The sequence below is a fragment of the Erinaceus europaeus genome, chromosome 2, assembly GCF_950295315.1.
Source record: "Erinaceus europaeus chromosome 2, mEriEur2.1, whole genome shotgun sequence".
Classification (NCBI taxonomy): domain Eukaryota; kingdom Metazoa; phylum Chordata; class Mammalia; order Eulipotyphla; family Erinaceidae; genus Erinaceus; species Erinaceus europaeus.
The window spans coordinates 194,790,421-194,812,839 of record NC_080163.1 but is presented as its reverse complement, the minus strand read 5'-3'; the positions used below and the strand labels follow the sequence as shown (position 1 = coordinate 194,812,839).

Sequence of the window (22,419 nt, the reverse complement as noted above, 5' to 3'; positions counted from 1 at the left end):
TGGCAGAATTCCTGGAATATTTACTAGCTGTGGCCTCAACTTATGTGTGCAACACACCTGCTGAAGCACACACATTACAGCTCAGAAGGATCTGGGTCCAAGCCCCCAAGCCCTACCTGCAGCGAAGCAGGGGTCCGGGTGGTGGCACACATTTTAACAGAGGACACATGTTATAATGTGCAAGGAACTGAGTTTGAGCCCCAGGTCCCCACCTGCAAGGGGAAAGCTTTGCAAGTTGTGAAGCTGTAGGTGTCTTTCTATCTCTATCTCCCCCACTCCTCTCAATTTCTGACTGTTTCGTCCAATAAATAAATAAAGATAACTAAATTTTTAAAAGACTGGTAGGGGGCCAGGCAAGAGTGCAGTGGGGTAAGCGCACATGGTGCAAAGTGCATGACTGGCGTAAGGATCCCTGTTCGAGCCCAGGCTCCCCACCTGCAGGGGAGTCACTTCACAAGTGAGGAAGCAGGTCTGCAGGTATCTATCTTTCTCTCCCCCTCTCTGTCTTTCCCTCCTCTCTCAATTCCTATCCAACAACGATGACAGCAATAATGGCAACAACAATAATATTAACAATAATGATAAACAACAAGGGCAAAAAATAGCCTCCAGGAGCGGTGGATTCATAGTGCAGGCATTGAACCCCAGTGATAACCCTGGAGACAAAAAAAAAAAAAAGTTATGAAGCAATGCTACAAGTGTCTCTTCTCTCCCTCTCTGTCTTTCCGTTACCTCTTGATTTTTTTCTGTCTCTATACGATAAATAAATAAATAATCTTTAAAATATATATATTAAAAGAAGGAAGACAGGAAACCTCTGCATTAGGGTCCAATCTTATTTCTTAGGTCAAGTCTCTCCTGGGCTCATCTTAAATTTGAATCTCTCAGTCTGGAATGTTGATGTTTCATGTGTGCGAGAGCGTCTCTCTCATGGTCACTGACTAGTCCAGCCCGTCTTAGTCCACTACCATCTCTGCCCCTCTCCCACACTCAACAATCAACCTGTCCCTTGGGCCCACAGAGTCAAGGTATGCTGCTGCAAAGTCCCAACTCTCTTAGGCCTCCTACTCAACAAACACAGGGTGTGTCCAGGCAGTGGAAGCCCCAAGAGCAAGCACTGCAGGCCTTTCATGCTCCTCCAGAAACTGCCTTGACATGCCCACTAGCAGGGGCCTCGAGGGGCCTCCAGCCCTTCATTCACTGCCTGCTTATTCCCACCGCCAATCCCTACAGCTCCCCCACTTCTGCCAGCAAGTGCCTGTTCTTTATTTGAATTCATTTTTTCATATATATATATATATATATATATATATATATATATATTTCATTTTATCAGGCTTTTTACAATTTTTATTTTTATTTTTTTATATATTTATTTTATTTATTTATTCCCTTTTGTTGCCCTTGTTGTTTTATTGTTGTAGTTATTATTGTTGTTGTCATTGTTGGATAGGACAGAGAGAAATGGAGAGAGGAGGGGAAGACAGAGAGGAGGAGAGAAAGATAGACACCTGCAGACCTGCTTCACTGCCTGTGAAGCGAGTCCCCTGCAGGTGGGGAGCCGGGGTTCGAACCGGGATCCTTATGCCGGTCCTTGTGCTTTGCGCCACCTGCGCTTAGCCTGCTGCACTACAGCCCGACTCCCTACAATTTTTATTTTTAGATAGAGACAGAAATTGACAGGGAAGGGAAAATAGGGAGGGAGATACCTGCAGACCTGCTTCATGGCTTCTGAAGCTTCCTGCTTACAGGTATAAACTGGGAGCTTGAACCCTGGTTTCCATGCATGGTAACGTGTGCTTTACTGGGTGTGCCACCAGCCAGACCCCGTCAACCTTCGTCTTGAGCACGTGGTCTCCAGGTGTCCCCCCAGTTTTAGTCATGGGGGAAGACTGCTCCCGTGGGTCCCTTCCTTCCTTCCTTCCTTCCTTCCTTCCTTCCTTCCTTCCTTTCTTCTTTTTTGCCTCCAGGGTTATTGCTGGGGCTCGGTGCCTGCACTACGAATCCACTGCTCCTGGAAGCTATTTTTCTCATTTTTGTTTCCCTTGTTGTGGTTGTTATTGTTGTTATAGTTGTTGTTGTTGTTGGATAGGACAGAGAGATATTGAGAGAGGAGGGGAAAGCAGAGAGAGGGAGAGAAAGACAGACACCTGCAGACCTGCTTCACCGCTTTGAAGTGACCCCCCCTGCAGGTGGGGAGCCGGGGGCTTGAACCTGGATCCTTATGCTGGTCCTTGTGCTTTGTGCCATGTGCGCTTAACCCAATGTGCTACTACCCACCTCACCCCCCGTGGATCCATTTCTTTTTTTTTTTTCAATTTTTTATTATCTTTATTTTGTTTGACAGAAACAGCCAGAAATAAAGAGAGAGCAAGGTGATAGAGGAGAGAGGCAGAGAGACACCTGCAACAATACTTCACCACTTGCAAAGCTTTCCTCCTGCAGGTGGGGACCAGGGACTTGAACCCAGGTCCTTGAGCACTGTACTGCATGTGCTCAACCAGCTGTGCCACCACCTGGCCCCCGTGGATCCATTTCTAAGTGGAAAAATTGACTTTACTGGGCTTCCAAAACTCCACAAGGCAGGTTGTATATTGAATAATCTGGGTGTTTTCTAGATGACTAACAGGCCTCTTTTTGCAAACAGGCAATTGCTAATGTTCTTACAAGAAGGATTCTTCCTCGGGCTGGAAGATAGTTCTGGTAGGGTGTTCACCTTGTTATAGAAGAATCCCACAAGGCTATATCCTCGAGAGATTCCACCACTCCCAGGATGATTCTCCCCACCCCATTTTACTGCCCAGAGAGGGCAGGGAGATAGCACAGTAGTATTCAGTTATCTGTGGAGCTTTCCTCAGTGTCATGGTGCACCTAGTGTTGGGGCTGGAATCCGTATACTGCACGGCAGGTGTTCTGCCACATTAGCTACTACCAGGCCTCTGCAGATAGATGCTCTCAAAAGGGAATTAAAGGGCTGGCAGGATCGCTCATTTGGATAGGGTGTATGCTTTGTCACGCACACTGTCCAGGTGCAAATGGCATGAACCCTGGCGTCAGAGACCCCTGAAGGGGGCAGGGAGGGAAGGTGGACGTAGTGACACAGACTGGCCGCCTGAGGGGGCACCGGGGCCGTTCCCGGAATCCGGAGAGGGAGGCGGGACTCTTGGAAACCAACGTCAGGCTCAGACTCTGAGGACCATGAACGTGAGAACAGAGCATCTTAGGAGGCTGAGAACAAAGCCTCTTAGAACGCAGAACAAAGCTCCACAGCATCTAAGAGACAAAAGAGGCTTACAGCCCCAGGGTCTCCTAATTCCAGAATTAAGAATACAGTCTATCTTAGACTCTTCGAATGAAAGCCAGCTGCATAATTAGTGGATCCCGGTGCAAAACCCAAGCGCAAGGCCCCTTGCTAAAAACAAACAAACAAACAAACACCAGAATTTGAAGACAGACAGCAGAGCATTAAGACCTTCCAAGCCGATCGCAGACCAGTTTAGAAGCATATTGTTATGGGAACAATGTCTACTTAGTTGACTTGATATTCAAGTTTTATTGCTAAGTGTCTGGGAAGACTTCGTGGAAGAGGAGGCAACATCAGGGCTGATTCTATAACTGTTTCCGCCCCCCTGCGCAGCCTCAGAGAGCTGCGAGGGGTAAGGGTGGGGGAGAGGAGCAGCTGCCAAATTGTCACGTGGACTCAGCCCCTATTTATAGACATCGCCTTCCCTTCCCAAAGGGATGTCCAATGACAGCCAGAGATCGCCCGCAAGGGGGCCAAACTAGGGGGAGGCAGAGCCAATGATATTGGAGCAAAGGTGGGCCTCTTTCATTGTGACGCGAGGGGGCGTGGCCAAGGCTGCAAGGCAGCCTGCATAGGGGGGCGTGGCGAGATCTCCTCATCAACCCAGCGAGTAGGCAGTTACGAGCATGCGTCGTCCCGGGGGGCGCGAGTGCTCAGCCGAGCCTTTTCGTCAGCGAGGGTCCCGACCAATAGGCGAGGCTTGCTCTGCCTCTGGGGGCGTGGCCATGCAGATAAGTTGCGGGTGGGCGGCCCAATGGGCGGGCGCCTATGCAGATGAGACGGTGACAGCCCGGCCAGCGGGCGGGCGGGCGGGCAGGCGGGCTGTTGGGGCTGGGAGGTGGGACCCGGAGAGGGGTGGCCGCAGGGCCCGGCCGGGCTGGGGCGGGGGGCCGCAGCCATGATCCGGGCCTTCTCGTTCCCGGTGAGCCCCGAGCGTGGCCGGCTGCGGGGCTGGCTGGAGGGCAGCCTGGCCGGGCTCTGCGAGTTGCACTGGCTCCGGGAGAGGCAGGAGTACCGCGTGCAGCAGGCGCTGCGGCTGGCCCAGCCTGGAATGGGGGGCGCCGAGGCCGAGGACGAGGAGGACGCCGACGAGGACGAAGATGCGGCAGCAGCGCGTCGGGCCGCCGCGGCCTTAGAGGAGCAGCTGGTGAGGGGCTGCCTGTCCGTCCGTCCCTCTGCCCCAATTTGTGGGTCTGTCTGTCTGTCTTGGTTGGATGCTAAGACACTCGTCCTGGTGGGGGATGGGGAAGAGGGAGAAAGGACAGGGGGTGGGGCTGGAGACCCGGGAGTCAGGGCGGCGGGCGGGACCCGGCCTCTCCGCCCCCAAATTGGGGAAAGGAGGGGGGGAAGGGAGGGGGCTGCATCGCCTCTGGTGGAGCTTCGGGGGATGCACCCAGCCCCATCCCCTTCCCCTAAGACGCTTCTGGGCGCCAAGTCTGTGCCGACCCCGGACCAAGCGTTTATCTTTGCAGCTTGGAAGATAAGGGGTGACAGTCCCCATTTTACAGAGCCAAGAAACTGAGGCTCAGAGAGAGCAAGTGACCCACCCAAGGTCACACAGCCTGGATGTAAAACCTACCTTCCCGCGGGGTTCCTCTGCCTAGGGCTCTCCATTTTTATTTATTTATTTCCCCCCCCTCTCCAGGTCCTGGAGTGCTTGGAGATCTCCCAGGGGGGGAGGGGGAAGGGACCTCCAGGCCTAAAGGAAGCTCGCAGTCTCTGGACCCCTGGTGGTACTACTGCCTATTCCGGTGGCACCCTCCATCCCTATCTGGTCCCAGCCTCGGTTCAGCCAAGAGGCAGGTCCAGGTCGCAGGGGATATGGCTTCGGGATGCCCTGGTTGTGCTGATGGTGGGAGGGAGGCAGGGGGCTCCAGGAGGACTTCAAGAAAGCGCCACCATCCCTCCTCCCTTCTGACTCTGACATTCCTTCACTCTCCCGACCTTTTCTTGGCTTTGCTCAACGGCTCTCGCTCCCTCTCTCCTTGAGGGCTGCCACAGCTCCGTGACTTTCCTAATCCTCTGTCTGTCTCTTTCTGTCTGTCCGTCTCTCCTTCTGGCACTGGCGCACCTCGCTCTTCCTGTCCCGCGTCCCTGGCCCGTGTCTCCTCGTCCCTTCCCCCTTTTCCCCTCCCAGCCCGCCAGGCCCCAGACCCCGCCGAGCCGGGTCTCCAGCCTGTGTGTGTGGTCAGCGCTTCCCATTTGGGGGTGGGGAGGGGGCGGTGTTAGGGGGTGGGCGTGGAGGGAACCTGAGCCGAAGTGGCGGGGGAGGGGGTTCTCCCCGGGGCTGACCCCGACTGCTCCCCCCCCCGCCCCAGAAGGGGAAAGAGGCGGTGGGGTGGCGGGGAGACTGCAGCCAGACCCGCCCCGCCCCACCCCTCGCCGGAGTGGGACCCCGCACATTCTTCTCGGCAACCAGAAACAGCTGTGGGAGGCCCCACCCGTTCGGGTAGTTAGAGACGCCCGGGGGGGGGGAGGGGGTCTGCACCAGAACCAACCCCCCCGCCCCAAAACTGCCTGGGCTAACGAAGCGCTTCCCTCCTCTGCAAGAATTCCCCGCGCCCCAGCCTGCCCCTCGCTGGGTCTCTGCTTCATGCCCCCCACCACCACCCTCTTCTCCGCCCCTGTGTTTATTCCCCCCCAGCTTCTAGTGCTCCCCCCACGGGGTGGCAGTGAGAGGCCTCTCCCCCACCCCACCCCCCAGCCCCAGTCTCTAGGCAAAGCTCCGTCCCAGCAGCGGGGAGGAGGCGGTGGAAGGAAGACAGCCGCGGGCTGAGCGAGGAGCTGGGAAGCACTAAATATAAACTCCTCTGGAGTTGGGGGGGTCCTGGGTCTGAAGGAGGGGGAGGGGGGCCTCATCGCCTCCCTGAGCCTCTACCCTGTGCTTCCCCTCCCCCCCACATACACACACCCCAATATTCTCCCCTCTGAAACAAGAAAGGGAGGAGGGTGCGGGTAAGACTTGATCCGAATCTGCTCGGGAGGGTGGGGGTGTTGGTAAAGGGGGGGGGGGGCCTTCGAAGAGAGGGAAGGGAGACTGCGCAGCGGCTTCAGCCACAGACTTCCATGACCGAGGCCCCAGAGTCCCAAGTTCAATCCCTCAGCCCCCCAAACACCCTAAGCCAGAGCTGAACAGTGTTCTGGCCCAAAATAAATAGAGAAAAGAGGCAGAATTCCTGGATGTGTCTGATGGTCTCCCATCTGTCTGTCTGTCTGTCTCCATTGGATGCCCAGACACTCCTGGTGGGAGAAGGAAGGGGGGGGCTAAAAAGGTCTCTTTCCAGCAAGAAGGACTTCCCCACAGAGCTAAATGGGAATGGGGCTCACACTGGAATGGGGGAGGGAAAGGGGGCTTGCAGAGAAAGGGGAGGGGCTCTGGGGCTGGCGGAGAGCCAGATTCAGGTCAAGGTTCTCTGGGTTTTTAAAGATTTAGTCCTTTGCAGTTCTGCAGTTGGAAGGGATGAGGTCAGACTTATAAGCAGGGGTGTGTGTGGACTTCACAGGGATGTGTGTGTGTGTGTGGGGGGGGGGTTGCCCAAGCACCAGAAGGAGGAAGAGGCCTCTGTTTTCAGTCCTGACTCCTGCTGTTCCCACAGTGGAGAATCTGAGGTTAGCCCCCCTGCCCCAGCCCATCCTTTTACATTAGTTCAGTTTACTCGAGAGCCCGGGGTTCAAGCCCCCATCCCCATCCACACCTGCAGTGAAGCAGTACTGCAGGTGTGTCTGTCTCTCTTCCCTGACTCCCCCTTCCCTATCGATTTCTGTCTCTATCAAATAAATTAAAACATTAATTCAATTTATGTATTGGGGGCATAGCAGGGAAGCTGCTACTATGGATTAAGTATTGGACCTTTAAGCATGAAATCCCAAGATTGATCCCTGGCATTGCATGTGCCAGAATGATGCTGTTTCTCTCTCCTTCCTCCTCCTCTCTCTCTTTCTCTCTCACCAATAAATAAATATTTATTGGGTGGTAGGTAATGAGGATAGAACCCAGGGTCTCATACATTCAAAGCATGTACTCTGCTACAGGACTACATCACTAACCCCTTTATATTTACTTATTAGAGATTTATTTTTGTTTTTTTCATTAATACTTATTTCCTTTTGCAGTTATTATTGTTATTGATATCATGGTTGTTGGATAGGACAGAGAGAAATGGAGAGAGGAGGGGAAGATAGAGAAGGGGAGAGAAAGACAGACACCTGCAGACCCGCTTCACTGTCTGTGATGCAACACCTGTCCCTGCAGGTGGGGCGCCGGGGGCTCGAACCGGGATCCTTACGCCGGTCCTTGCACTTTGCACCGCCTGTGCTTTACCTGCTGTGCTACCGCCCGACTCCCTTATTTTTATTTTCTGACATATAGCCAGAGAGGCAGGAGAGAGGCCAGATGAGCACTCTAGCGTATGTGCCAGAGACTGAATTCAAGACCTCATGCTTGCAAGTCCAGAGCCCAACCACTGCATCACCTCCTTTGAGGTATAAGCTTTTATGTGTATGTTGTTTTTATTTTTATTGACACTAGGGTTATGGCTGGACTCAGTGCCTGCACAATGAGTCTATGGCTTCTGGTGACCTTCTTTTATGTGTTTGTTAGAGACAGAAATTGAGAGGGAAAAGGGAGAAAGAGAGATAGATACCTGCAGCTGCTTTACTCTCCATGAAGCCTGCAGGTGAAGACTGGGGGCTTGAACTTGGATCCTTGTGCACTGACATGTGTGTTGCACCACTGCCTGGTTCCTGTGTATATTTTATTTATGAGTGAAAAAGGAGGAGGAGAAAGGGCATCTCTGCATATTTGCTGTGGGGGACTGAACTCTAGACCGCATGTCTGAGTGTCAATGTATAATCTACTGCACCGCCATGCTATTTTTTATTCAATCTTCTATATTTACTTTGTCAGAAATTCAAGTATTCATGCAATGATAGGAGCCTTTATTATGTGCTTAAAAGAAACTACTGTTCAATTTTTTTTCATTTTCAAAATTTTTTATTATCTTTATTTTATTGATTGGATAGAGACAGCCAGAAATTGAGAGGGAAAGGGGTGAGACAGAGAGACACCTGCAACACTGCTTCACCACTTGCAAAGCTCTCCCCCTGCAGGTGGGGACCAGGGACTTGAACCTGGGTCCTTGTGTGTTGTGACATGTGTGCTCAACCAGATGCGCCACCACCTGGCCCCAAATTTTATTTTATATTTATTAATTTTCCCTTTTGTTGCCCTTTTTTATTGTTGTAGTTATTACTGTTGTTGTTATTGATATCATAGTTGTTGGATAGGACAGAGAGAAATAGAGGAGGTGAAGACAGAAAGGGAAAGATAGACACCTGCAGACCTGCTTCACCGCCTGTGAAGCAACTCCCCTGCAGGTGGGGAGCCGGGGGCTCAAACCAGGATCTTTAGGCCAGTCCTTGCGCTTTGGGCCACATGCACTTAACCCGCTGTGCTACCGCCTGACTCCCCCCAGTTTTTTTAATGATGTATTATATTTATACATGTGAGTGAGGAGGAGGAGAGAGAGAAACAGAGCATCACTCTACCACTCTGCACATGCAATGCTAGAGAGCAAAGTCAGAACCTCAAGCTTGAGAGTCTAAGGGTTTGTCCACTGCACCGCCAGCGACTATGTTACTCATAAAGACTCACTTATTGAGAGAGAGAGAGAGGATGGCTCTGGTGCATGTAGTCACTCAAATCACGTGTCAGGGATTGGACCTGGGACCCAGGATTGCAGCTCCTGAGCTATGCGACTTGTGCTATGGAGCAAGCCAACAGGCTCAGAGAACTGAAGCAACCAGCTTCAGGTCACACGGAAGGGCAGGGTTGAGCTGGAATCCTGACAACGTGACTGGGAGCCAGGCTTCCTCTGGAAACACTTCATTCCCCTACCCCTATCCAGAACTCCTCCCTCTTCCTTGGCCTTCTCTCACTTGACACCACTGTCACCCTGCAGACCCCCCCCTGCCCCCCCCCACATCTACATACCAAGAGACTAAGGGGTTACCTTTTGTTCCTCTTGTTTTTATAAACTCCAGTTAACTGGGTGAGGTCTCAGAGGGGTTCTGGAAATCTGGACATGGGATTAGCAACATCACAGAGAAATTTTTTAGACATGCAGATTCTCAGGCATCTGAAACTAGAGGTAGGGCTGTCAGCCAGGCTTTCACAGGTCTTCTGGGTACTCTGAAGTTAACCCCCACTTTAGACATTGTGCACATTCCTTTTTCTGCTCAGTTCCCTATCTTGGCAATGGTTCAGTGAATGGAAATGACCCCTTTCTATTTTAATTGCAGTCTAGTATTCTACTCTCTATACATATTAAGTTGGCTCATTCTTTTTTTAATATTTTATTTTGGATAAAGACAGAGAAATGAGAGGAGAGGGAGAGATAGGCTCTACCGCCCAGTCCCCTCCTTTCCCCTTTTTTAAACTTTTTAAATTTTATTTTTATTATTTATTATTTTTTGTTTTAACTTTTTTTTTAAAGATTTTATTTATTTATGAGAAAGATAGGAGGAGAGAGAAAGAACCAGACATCACTCTGGCACATATGCTGCCGGGGATCAAACTTGGGACCTCATGTTTGAAAGTCCAAAGCTTTACCACTGCGCCATCTCCCAGACCACTATTATTTATTTTTTAACCAGAGCACTGTTCAGCTCTGGCTTATGGTGGTATGGGGGACTGAACCTGATACTTTGGAGCCTCAGGCATGAGAGTCTGTTTGCATAACCATTATGCTATCTACCCTCTGCCCCAGTCCCCTGCTTTTAAAAACTATTATTATTTCCATTTATTTTTGCTTCCAGGGTTATAGCTGGGGCTCGGTGCTGGCACTATGAACCCACTGATCCTGGTGGCCATTTTCCCCATTTTATTGAATAGGACAGAGAGAAATTGAGAGAAGGGGAGATAGAAAGGGAGAAAGACAGACAATTGCAGACCTGCTTCACCACTTGTGGGATGTCCCCCCTGAAGTGGGGAGAGGGGGCTCAAACCTGGATCCTTGTGCAGGTTCTTGTACATGGTACTATGTGTGCTTAGCCAGGTTTGCCACCATCCAGCTCTCTTTTTATTTATTTATTTCAGATCAGGGAAATAACACAGTGGTAGTGCACCAGCCTCTCATGCCTGAGGTTCAGAGGTCTCAAGCGTATTCTCCACCATGACACAGCACTGAGCAGTGATCTGGTCCTTCTCATTTAAATAAATCAATAGCTATAATTTAAATTTTAAGTATTTATTTCCCTTTTCGTTGTCCTTGTTTTTTATTGTTGTTGTAGTTATTGTTGTTGTTGTTATTGATGCCGTTGTTGTTGGAGAGAGGAGGGGAAGACAGAGAGGGGGAGAGAAAGATAGACACCTGCAGACCTGCTTCACTGCTTGTGAAGCAACTCCCCTGCAGGTGGGGAGCTGGGGGCTTGAACCTGGATCCTTATGCTGGTCCTTGCGCTTTGCGCCGTGTGCGCTTAACCCGCTGCGCTACCGCCCGACTCCCGATATAATTTAAATTTTAAAAAGTTCACTTGAGGGAGAGAATGAACCAAAGCATCACAGGCATCTACCATGCTGGGGATTAAACTAAGAGGGTTGTAAGCCTACACTCTACCCACTGAGCCATCCTTCCCCACCTCCCACCCCCAGCCATGAGATTTGCTCATTCTTTTGTGAAGCTCTGTAGCATTCCTCTGCACGTGCGGTCCTTAGTATGCACACACAGTCATGTGTCAGTTTGCATGCATGGCTGTGGCATTAACAGGGTGCACCATGTAAACTAAAGGTGCAGGTGGTTAAATGACCTGGTGTAGTGACACTACATGTTCACACAATGATGACATGGCCTAGTGAAAGTGTTCTCCAGCTATGTGGCACATATTTGTATTATTCCTTTAAACATTTCCTGAGTAGGGGCCTGGGCGGTGGTACACCCACTTAAGCATACATAGTACTTAAGTGCAAGGATCTGGGTTCAAGGCCCAGATCTGCAGGAGGGGGATGATTCACAAGCAGTGAAGCAGGTCTTCAGGTGTCTCTCTTTCTCTTTCCTCATCTATCTCCCTCTCCTCTTTCAATTTCTCTCTGTCTTATCCAATGAAATGGAAAAAATGGCCGCCAGGAGCAGTGGATTCATAGTGCCAGAACTGAGCCCCAGTGATAACCTGGAGGCAAAAAAAAAGGAAGGAAGAAAACATTTCCTGGGTACCTGCGTTGTGCTCTGGCACTGGAGGGGAAGGAGATCAAAAATGAAAAGAAGGGTCACCAGGCATGAGGGAGCCCTGTAAGCAGCAAGCCCCCAAAACAATCCTGGTGGCAGACAAGCAATCAAAGGGCAACCTGATGTATACTTCTTTTTGAATGTATTTCTTTATTTAGAATTATCTTTATTGGATAGAAATAGCCAGAAATGGAGAGGGAAGGGGGAGGAAGAGAGACAGAGAGACACTTGCAGCCCTGTTTCACTAGTCACAAAGTTTCCCCCTACAGTTGGAGATCAGATGTTCAATCCTGGGACCTTGCAAGCTGTAATGTGTGCACTTAACCAGGTGTGCCATCACCTGGTCCCCTGCTGTAGACTTTTAAACCACAAGATCATTACTTCTGGTTGGGGTAGTTACATGTAAAAGAGCAGAGCAGTTGTACATGGTACAGTGGACAGGGGACCTCTTTTGGAAAGTGGTTGGAGAAGGGGTCTTAGAAGTCTGGGGGAAGCATCTGGGGACTACAGCACATGGGATAACCTGCCTAGAATGTTCTTATTGGGGTGGCCTGAGCAGAGGGAGTAAGGGGGGCAACTAGTGGGGGGGCATGGGGGGTTGTGCATACATGGATTCTCTTATTTTTTTAACGTTTATTAGTTGTTTATTTATTTTTATTGCCACCAGCATTGTCACTGGGATTTGGTGCCTACATGACAAAGCCATTGCTCCTGGTGGCCACTTTTCCTTTTTTTTCCTCTTTCTCTTTCCTTTTCTAAAATTTTCTTTGAAGAGAGAAATTGACAGGAGTGAGGGAGATAGGGAGAGAGAGACATCTGCAGCCCTGCTTCACCGCTTGTGAAGTGTCCCCCCTGCGGGTGGGGAGCAAAGGCTTGAACCCGGGGCTTTTACATGGTAACTTGTCCGCTCCACCGGTGGGTGCACCATCACCAGGCCCAGAGATTCTCTTTGGAGGCCTTGATACTGCACCACTGAGCTGCTTCCCCGCCCCCCACAGGGCAGGGGCCCAAAGTGGAAGGGTTTGTTGACTTTCCTTTTATAAACAAGCCCAGATGGGGGCTCCCATAGGGGATAGGAGGGGTGAGGAGGGGGGACCAGGAGAGCAGCCCTGGAATTCGGAAGTTGGGGCTGGGGGGGGGCTGTCTGCTGGGGAGTCCTCTGGTCTTTCTGCCCTAAATAGGCAGAGCTGGGCGCCTGCACTCCGCCCGCCAGCAGTCCAGACAAGCCGCTTTTGTCTAAGGGTCAACAGTCAGCAGCCTGAGGCTGTCGCCATCTCTGTCCTCAAACAGATTCATGGGACACTCTTCCTTGCTCTGCCCCACCCGTTTTCCCCAAGGGGGCTAGGCTCTCGGCTGAAGCCCCTTCCCATTACTCACCCCCAACTCCAACTTCACCTCAGTCATTTTCTGTTAAGGGGTTTTGCCTTCATGTATCTGCAACTAATGAGAAATGTTGTCTCCCTACAGCAAAAACAAACAAAAAACAGGGTTGGCTTGGCTCTCGAGAACTTTTTCATGTCGTATAAAGTGTGTGTGTGTGTGTGTGTGGTGTGTGTGTGTGAGACTGTGTGTGTGTGTGTGTGTATGTGTGGTGTGTGTGTGTGTGTGGTGTGCACGAGAGTGTGTGAGTGTGGTGTGTGTGGTGTGCGTGTGAGTGTGTGTGTGGTGTGTGTGTGTGTGTGTGTGCGTGCGCTGCTCAGCTCTGGATTGAACCTGGGACCTCAGGCCTCAGGCTTGAAAAGCATTTTTGCATCACCATTATGCTGCCTCCTCAGCCCTATTTTTAAAAAATATTTTTTATTGTGGTCTAGGAGGTGGTGCAGTGAATAAAAGCACTAGACTCTCACGCATGAGGTCCTGAGTTCAATCGCCAACAGCACATGTACCAGAACTATGTCTGGTTCTTTCTCTCTCTTCCTATATTTCTCATTAATAAATAATAAAAATTTATTTATTTACTTTAATGAGACACACCAGAACACTGTTCTGGTGCTGGGGATTGAACCTGGGATTTTGGAGCCTCAGGCAAGAGAGTTCCTTTGCATAGCTATTATGCTATCTACTCCTGCCCAGTATTATTTAATTTTTAAAAGATTTTTCTATTTTAACCAAGCTTGGACTCTTAATATGAAATACTGAGTTCCATCTCTGGCATCACATGTGCCATAGTGCTTCTGGTTCTCTCATAAATCCTGGAGTTGGGTGGTGGTGCACCTGGTTGAACACACACAGTACAGTGCAAAGGACATAGGTTCAAGTCCCCAGTCTCCACCTGCAGGGGGGCAAGCTTCACAGGTGATGAAACAGGATTGCAAGTGTTTTGTCTTTCTCTCTCCCTATCTTCCTGTTCCTTTTCAATTTCTCTCTGCACCCAAAATAAATCTCTAAAGTCTTTTTTCTTCTTCTCAGAGCAGTGTTCAGCTCTGACTTATAGTGGTGTAGGGGTGGCGGGGGGACAGGGGTGTAGGTTTGAACTTGGGACCTTGGAACCTCAAGCTTGAGAGTATGACTGCATAACTATGTGCTGCCTCCCTCGCCTAAGATTTATTTACCATGAAAAAGAGGGAGATAGAACCAGAGTTCATTCCCACACATGCAACATTGGGGTTGAAGCTCAGGACCTCATGCTTCATAGTCCAAGGTTATATCCAGTGAACCACCTCCCAAACCACTAAACTGCCTCTTTTAAAAAAGATTATTTTAGGGTCTGGGCAGAGGAGTCACTGGGTTGATGAACATGTTACCACAATGTGTGAAGACCCAGGTTCAAGCTCCTGGTCCCCACCTACAGGGGGGAAGCTTCCTAAGTGGTGATGTTGCAGGTGTCTCTGTCTCTTTCTCCCTATTTCCCTCTCTTTATCCAGTAAGTAAGTAAAAAAAAAACAAAACATATTATGCTTTAATGAGAGAAACTGAGACAACTAGAGAATCACTCTGGCATATGCAATGCTGGGGTTCAAACTGTGGACCTCATACCTGTGGTTCCTATGGCCCCACTGCTTTGCCACCTCCCCAGCCACATGAACTGGCTTTACAGTAAGACCTGAACTTAGGGGTCAGGCGGTGGCGCAGCGGGTTAAGCACACGTGGCGCAAAGCACAAGTACCAGTGTAAGGATCCCTGTACTTAGCACTATGTGTGCTTAACCAGTTGTGCCACTTCCCGGCCCCCTAGGATCTCGCACTTTCAAACACAACCCTCTAGCTCCTGTGCTGCCTCCCAGGCTGCACCTCTTTCTTGTTTTAATGATGTGGCAGGGATCAAACCCAGGGCCTCATGCATGTAAAGCAGGTGCTTCACCACTGAACCACTTCCTGGTGGCCACGTTTACCTTTTTTTTTTTCTTTTTTATTCAGTAGGACAGAAGAAATTGAGAAGGGGGAGAGAGAAATATAAAACACCTGCAGATCTCCTTCACTGCTTGTGAAGTGTCTCCCCTGCAAGTGGTGAGCAGAGCCCAAACTCAGGTTCTTGAGCGTAGTATTATGGGCTCTTAGCCAGGTGTACCACCACCTGGCCCCCACTTTCTAATGGAAATAAAAGAAGGCCTGAAACTCTGGAATTCCTCTTCCTCCCCTCCCTTGTCCTTCTGTTTTTAATGCAGCCCTGGGAACAGAACCTGGGCCTCACACAGCAGCAGTTTCACTGACCAGGCACTTCTTTGAAAGAGAAGAGAGGAAGGGCCGGGCAGTGGTGCACCTGGCAGAACACACCTTTTATCTTGGTCAAAGGCTGGTTTCAAGTCCTCTGCCCACATCTGCCTGGGAGGGGGAGCTTCATGAGCAGTGGGACAGTGCTGTAGGTGTCCGTTCCTCTCTCCTCCACCCCGCAGAATGAAAGGGTGGAAAATGGCTTCTAAGAGCAGTGGAGTCACTGTGCAGATACAGAGCTCTAGCAATAACCCAGTGGCAGGAAGAAAAGAAAATCCAAGAAAGAAAGGGAAGCAAAATAACAAGAGAGACAGCACAGCACTGTTCCACCACCCACAGAGCTTCTCTTGTGTCCTCCATGATGCTTCCATGAGGTGCTGGTGCTCAAACCCAGAGCCTCATGAGTGAGTCCCGTGCTAGCTCCTGGTCGCTCCTTGTTCGCTTTAGGAGTAAGTCTCATCGTCTTAAGTCGCAGTCTGCTTATAAGCATCTTGAGTAAGAGTCTGGGGGGCAGAGGACGGGGCCCACTGATCACCCTGCTCTCCCTCGCCCTCAGGAGGCCTTGCCCGGGCTCATCTGGGATCTGGGCCAGCAGCTGGGAGACCTGAGCCTGGAGTCAGGGGGCCTGGAGCAGGAGAGCGGGCGCAGCTCGGGTGAGCATGGGTGGCAGGAGTGGGGTCAGCCTGGGACACACCCTTCCCCATTGTGCCCTGTCTGTTTGTCTGTTTCCTGCTTTCTCTACCCCCGGGGTCTTCCACATAGGCCCCTCTGATTGTCTCTTCCCTTTCCTCTGGAATCCAGGCTTCTACGAAGACCCGAGTTCCACTGGAGGCCCAGACTCGCCACCATCGACCTTCTGTGGGGACAGTGCCTTCTCCGGATCTGGCTCCTATGGACGCCTGGGTCCCTCGGAACCCAGGGGCATCTATGCGAGTGAGAGGCCCAAGTCTCTAGGTAAGGCAGACTGGGCGGGAGCCTGAGTGCCAGACCTTAGGAGGATAGTTTTCTGTTTTTGTTTTGAAAACCAGAACACTGCTCAGTTCTGGCTCATGGTAATGCTGGGGGTTAAACCTGAGACCTTTAGTGCCTTAGGCATGAAAGTCTTTTTGCATGACCATTACGCTGTCTTCCCAGCCCTCTTTTCTTCTTTCTTTTCCCCAGATCATTGTTCAGCTTTGGCTGATGGTGGTGCAGGGGATTGAAACTGGGACCTCAGAGCCTCAGGCATATCTCCCCAGCCCTAAGAGTATCCTAGGTATTTGTTTTATCTAATTTTTGTGGGCCAACTTTTTTCTTAAAATAGATTTGGCAGGAATGACATCACAGCACAAAAGGTCCCCCCCAGTGAGGTGAGGGCTGGGCTTGAGCCTGGAGCATCCACTCAGCTGGCTGTCCAGGCATAACTTTTTTTCCCTTTTGTTGCCCCCCCCCTTTTTATTGTTGTTGTAGTTATTATTATTGTTGTTTTTGATTTCATCTTTCTTAGATAGGAGAGAAATGGAGGGAGGAGGGGGAGACAGAGAAGGGAAGAGAAAGATAGACACCTGCAGACCTGCTTCACCGCCTGTGAATCGACTCCCCTGCAGGTAGGGAGCTGGGGGTTCGAACCGGGATCCTTAAGCTGGTCCTTGCGCTTTGCACCACCTGCACTTAACCCCACCTGCACTTAACCCGCTGCACTACCACCCGAATCCCTGGGCACAATTTTGAATACAAACTTCTGAGTCCAACTGCCCTAGATTAAAATTGAGAGAGAAGGGATTAGAATTTGGACTGGGACATACCCTGTCTGTGTCTTTGAGCAAGTCTCCTGCTGGGCCTTTGTGTCTCCATTTGTTAAAATGAGGTAGAGAGAAAGTACCTGCCTTCTGAGGGAGTTTCAAAAGTAGCATTGGGGGGCTGGGCAGTGGCACACCTGGTTAAGAGCACAAGGACGGTGTCAGGACCCCCCACCTGCAGGGGGTGGCTTCACAGGCCGTGAAGCAGGTCAGTAGGTGTCTATCTTTCTCTTCCCCTCTTCTCTCCATTTCTCTGTCCTATCCAGCAATACCAATAATAACAACAATGATAAACAATGGCAACAAAAGGGAAAAATGGACTCCAGGAGCAGTGGATTAGAGTATAGGCACTGAGTCCCAGCAATAACCCTGGAGGCAAAAAAAAAAAAAAAAAAAGAAAAGAAAGAAATAGAGGTCATGGGCTGGAGAGGCAGCATAGTGCTTATGATTTTTTTCTTTCCTTCTTTTTTTTTTTTTTTTAAACCAGAGCCCTGCTCAGCTATAGTTTATAGAGGTGCATTAGACTGAACCTGGGACTGACTGTCTGCATCACCTCTATGCTATCTACTCTCCACTTTTGCAAAAAGATTCTCATGCCTGAGGCTCCAAGGTCCCAGATTCAATCCCCAGCACCACTATAAACCAGAGCTGAGCAGTGCTTTGTCAGTCTCTTTCCCTCTGTATTACCGTCATTAAACTAAATAAATGAAATACGTCAGAATAAAAAAATAGGGGTCAGCCAGGCATGCAGGGTGACAGGAAGGTTTTGTTAAAAGGAGCTTGATCAGAGGGGTGTAGGGGTGGGGTGGTGAGTGCACATGCTCCATGTGCAAGGACCCGGGTTCGAGCCTCCAGTCCTTCCCACCTGCAGGAGGAAACTTGGCGAGTGGTGAAGCAGAGTTGCAGGTGCCTCTGTCTCTCTCCCTCTCTATCTGCCCCTTCCCTCTCGATTTCTGGCTGTCTCTATCCAGTAAATAAATAAGGATAATAATAGGGGCCAGGTGGTGCCTCACCTGCTTGGGCACACATGTTACAGCGCGCAAGGCCCCAGGTTCGAGTCCCTGGTCCCCACCTGCTGGGGGAAAGCTTTGCAAGTGGTGAAGCAGGGCTGCAGGTGTCTGTCTGTCTCTCTCCTCTCTCTCTCTCTCTCTCTCCGTCCCTGTCAATTTCTGCCTGTCTCTGTCAAAGAAAGAAAATAAAATAAAAGCAATAATAGGGGGTCCGGCCATAGTGCAGCAGGTTAAGCGCAGGTGGCGCCAAGCGCAAGGACCCACCTAAGGATCCCGGTTCGAGCCCCCGGCTCCCCACCTGCAGGGGAGTCGCTTCACAGGAGGTGAAGCAGGTCTGCAGGTGTCTGTCTTTCTCTCCCTCTCTCTGCTTTCCCCTCCTCTCTCCATTTCTCTCTGTCCTATCCAGTAACAACAGCAGCCAATGACAACAGTAACGAAGGGCAACAAAATGGGAAAAATGGCCTCCAGCAGCAGTGGATTCATAGTGCAGGCACAGAGTCCCAGCAACAACCCTGGAGGCAAAAAAGAAGAGAAAAGAAAAAAGCAATAATAATACTACGCAGAGGGGAGGCATGTGAACAGGGTCTGTGAGGCCCCCCTTCCCCAGGCTGCAGAGCCGGGTCTCCGAGGGCCTCCCAGCCCCCCTTTTGCCTCCCTTACAGGAGACGCCAGTCCCAGCGCTCCGGAGGCGGCGAGCGCCCGGGCCGCGGTGCCGCGCTCCTTCTCGGCGCCCTACCCGACGGCGGCAGCGGAGTCCTGCTCGTCGGCCGAGCGGCGGCCGCGCGCGGGGCCCTTCCTGACGCCCAGCCCCCTGCACGCGGTGGCGCTGCGCAGCCCGCGGCCCTGCTCCCGGTCGCCGGCGGACTCGACGGACGCAGCGGGCGCGGGCGCGGGGCGGCCCCTGGACGGCTACATCTCGGCGCTTCTGCGCAGGCGCCGCCGCCGGGGGGCGGGGCAGCCCCGGACGAGTCCCGGGGGCGCGGACGGGGGCCCGCGGCGCCAGAACAGCGTGCGCCAGCGGCCCCCCGACGCGTCCCCGTCCCCCGGAGGCGCGCGGCCCGCGCCCGAGCTCCCGCTGGAGCGCGTCGGGGGTCGCCCCGCCAGCCCGGCCGCCCTAGGCCGCGCCTGGGCCTCGCCGTGGGAGCCGGAGGCGGCCGCCGAGCCCGCAGCGCCGCCCGCCGCGTCCTCGCCCCCCGACAGCCCGGGCGAGGGCCGCCTGGTGAAGGCGCAGTACATCCCCGGCGCGCAGGCCGCCACCCGCGGGCTCCCCGGCCGCGCCGCGCGCCGCAAGGCGCCGCCCCCCCTGACGCGAGGCCGCAGCGTGGAGCAGTCGCCGCCCCGCGAGCGGCCCCGGGCCGCCGGCCGCCGCGGCCGCGTGACGGAAACGTCGGGCCGGCGGGGCTCGCCCAGGGCGCGCAAGGCCGCGCGCTCGCAGTCGGAGACCAGCCTGCTGGGCCGCGCCGCCGCGCCCCCGGGGCCCCCCAAGTACCCCACGGCCGAGCGCGAAGAGCCGCGGCCCCCCAGGCCCCGCCGCGGGCCCGCACCCACCCTGGCGGCGCAGGCCGCGGGCTCCTGCCGTCGCTGGCGCTCCACCGCCGAGATCGACGCGGCCGACGCACGACGTGCGCGCCCCCGCGGCCCGTCCACGCGCGGCCCCGGCCCCGTCCCGTCCCCGTCGGCCCCGCCGCGCCGCCTGCTCTACGGCTGCGCGGGCAGCGACTCCGAGTGCTCGGCCGGGCGCCTGGGGCCCCTGGGACGCCGCGGCCCGGGGGGCGGCGGGGCGGGCGGCTACGGGGAGAGCGAGTCGAGCGCCAGCGAGGGCGAGTCGCCCGCCTTCAGCTCCGCCTCCAGCGACTCGGACGGCAGCGGCGGCCTCGTGTGGCCGCAGCAGCTGGTGGCCGCGTCGGGCCCCGGGGGCGCGGCCGGGGCAGGGGCGCCCGCGGGCCCCGCCAAGGTCTTCGTGAAGATCAAGGCTTCCCACGCACTCAAGAAGAAGATCCTGCGCTTCCGGTCGGGGTCACTCAAGGTCATGACCACAGTGTGAGTTGGGGGGAGCGGCCGGCTTGCAGGGGCTGCCGACCCCCATCGCGACCCCCATCGCGGCTGTGTCACTCGCGCCCCAGGCCGGTCTCCGAGGTGTCCTCGGTTTCCAAAGACCCCCTCCCTCCCTCCCTCCCTCCCTTCCTCCTGTCCTCCTTCCGCCCTTCATCCTCTGCAGCCTCCTTAACAAGGAAGGAGCCCCCCACCCCACCCCACCCCACCCCACCCCACCCCCGTTTCCCCTTGTCTGTGCTATGGGTGTACTGTGGTGTGCAGAAGAGGGGTTCCCTCTGAACCCCCCCCCCCCACAATTTAGCCTAGACGCTTAGTCTTGTCTGTTTCACTTCGCTCACCGAGGCCTGTCATCTCCCTTTTTCATGCCCACATCGGCCCCCACCACCACCCCTGGCCCAGTTCACCAAGTGCCCCTCCATTTGTCCCTGCACCCCTAAGATTTCCTCCTTGGCACCCACCCACCCATCCACCCCCAACACACACACACACACACACACACACACACACACACACACACACACACACACACACACACACACGAGACTCTGAGTCTGACCCAGATGGTGCCTGCAGAATGCCCTGGGCGGGGAAGGAGCCCCCAGGCTTTGGGGTTTTGAGGGTCACGTAGGAGTTGGTAACATCTGTAAAGAAGAGAAACTTTCGTTTACCTCTCCCCTTCTCCCCCCCACACACACACTCACAATGATGGAGGATTGGGAGGTGGAAGAGGGGAGGAAGATGGCTTCTCTCTCGTGCCCCCCCTCCCCTCCTCTCAGAGGGAGCTGGGAGAGAGCTCAGGATGACCCTCAACTGTTTGAATCCAGTATTTTATTTTTTTTCCTTTTAAAAAAGTTACTGTATTTATTATGACGATGATGACTCCCCGGTGCACAGGGGGGGCCAGATTCTGTTTCTCTAACCTCTTTGTAAATAAATGCACAGTGTTCCATATGTGGTGATCTCGAGTCCTGTTTTATTGCATTTCACTTTATTTTTTGATAGAGACAGAGAGATTGACGGGGAAGGGGAGGATGAAAAGAGACAGCTGCAGCACTGCTCCACTGCTCATGAAGCCTCCCCACCTGCAGGTGGGAACTGGGGGGCTTGAATCTGGGTCCATGTAAGTGGTAATGTCTGTGCTCTACCACCCGGCCTGTAGCTCACTTTCTGTGGAAAATCAGATGTACTTTTTCCTTTGGGACTATTGCTGATTGTTTTGGCTGTCCAGAAAATGACTAATTTATTTTTTACATGACATAGAATGGAAAGAGAGAGAGAGATGTGAGGGCACCATTCTGGTACTTTCAGTTCTAAGGAATAAACCAGGAGTTTCAAGCAGGCAGGTCCCGTGCTCTCCTGGATGAGCTATTTCACTGACTGCTACTCTTTGAAAAATACACATTTTCTTTATTTCAGAAGACCAAGGGATCAGAGCAACACTGGCATATGTAGTGCCAGGAATCAAACTTAGGGCCATATACTTGCAGGTCTGGAGCTCGACCATGGTACCACCTCCTAGGACAATTTTTATTATTGCTGTGATTATTTTACTTATTTATTTACTTATTACCAGAGCACTGCTGAGTTCTGGCTTTCAGAGATGCAGGGGACTGAATCTTAGACTTTGTGAAAGTCCTTTGCATGACCATTATGCTATATCCTCAGTCCCCTCCACCTTAAATTTTTTTCTTGAAGCCAGAGCACTACTTCCTGTGCACAGTGCCAGTGATTGAAACAGGAGCCTCAAGCCTGCAAGTCCTGCTTTTTATCTGCTGAGCCACCTCCCCAGCTGCTATTTTGTTTAAAAATAAAAACACATATTGCCTCAAAACAGAGGACTCTGGGAAAGGAGGGAAAAGGAGGGGTGGAAGGAAATTGTGGGATCCTGGTACCTAATGAATTTGTACTCCTATGTCAGTGACTGCACTGTAAAACACTAACCTCATCAATAAAAAAATAATTAAAATAAAATTTAAAAAAACATAGGGGTAGGAAGGACAGCATAATGGTTATGCAAAGAGACTCTCATGCCTGAGGTTCCAAAGTACCAGGTTCAATCCCCAGTGCCGCCATAAGCCAGAACTGAGCAGTGCTCTGGTAAAAATAAATAAAGACATATTTATTTATTGAAAGGCTAGAGAACTTGTTGTCATATGCAGTGCTGGAGATTGAACCCAGGACCTTGTATGCAAGACCTGTGCTCAACTCACTGAGCTATTTTATTTGATTACATCTGACCTTTAATTGAGTTTTGTTTGGTGATAAGTTCACAAAAAACGAAAACAGGGACCAGGTGGCGGCACACCTGGTTGAGTGCACATGTTACAGTGCTCAAGGAACCCGGGTCCTTCCCTCTCGATTTCTGGCTGTCTCTATCCAATAAATAAAGATAATAAAACA

The 22,419-nt window shown here is 52.2% G+C and overlaps 1 protein-coding gene across 3 annotated transcripts; it reads left to right on the top strand.

Annotated features, from left to right (window-relative positions):
* Positions 1-4,076: 4,076 nt before the first annotated feature.
* DACT3 (dishevelled binding antagonist of beta catenin 3) lies at positions 4,077-20,970 on the top strand. 3 transcript variants are annotated; one of them, XM_060186109.1, is made up of 5 exons: positions 4,077-4,451; positions 15,733-15,829; positions 15,978-16,130; positions 16,663-16,762; positions 18,627-20,970. In XM_060186109.1, the coding sequence occupies exons 1-5, from the start codon at positions 4,203-4,205 to the stop codon at positions 20,296-20,298; spliced, it is 2,271 nt and encodes a 756-aa protein (XP_060042092.1). In that variant the 5' UTR covers positions 4,077-4,202; the 3' UTR covers positions 20,299-20,970. The 3 variants fall into 3 exon arrangements, with proteins under 3 accessions (XP_060042092.1, XP_016047639.2, XP_060042093.1); XM_016192153.2 differs by lacking the exon at positions 16,663-16,762 and having other exon boundaries at positions 4,087-4,451; positions 18,627-20,076; XM_060186110.1 differs by lacking the exons at positions 4,077-4,451; positions 15,733-15,829; positions 16,663-16,762 and adding an exon at positions 16,338-16,431 and having other exon boundaries at positions 16,005-16,130; positions 18,627-20,077.
* The last annotated feature ends 1,449 nt before the right edge of the window (positions 20,971-22,419 follow it).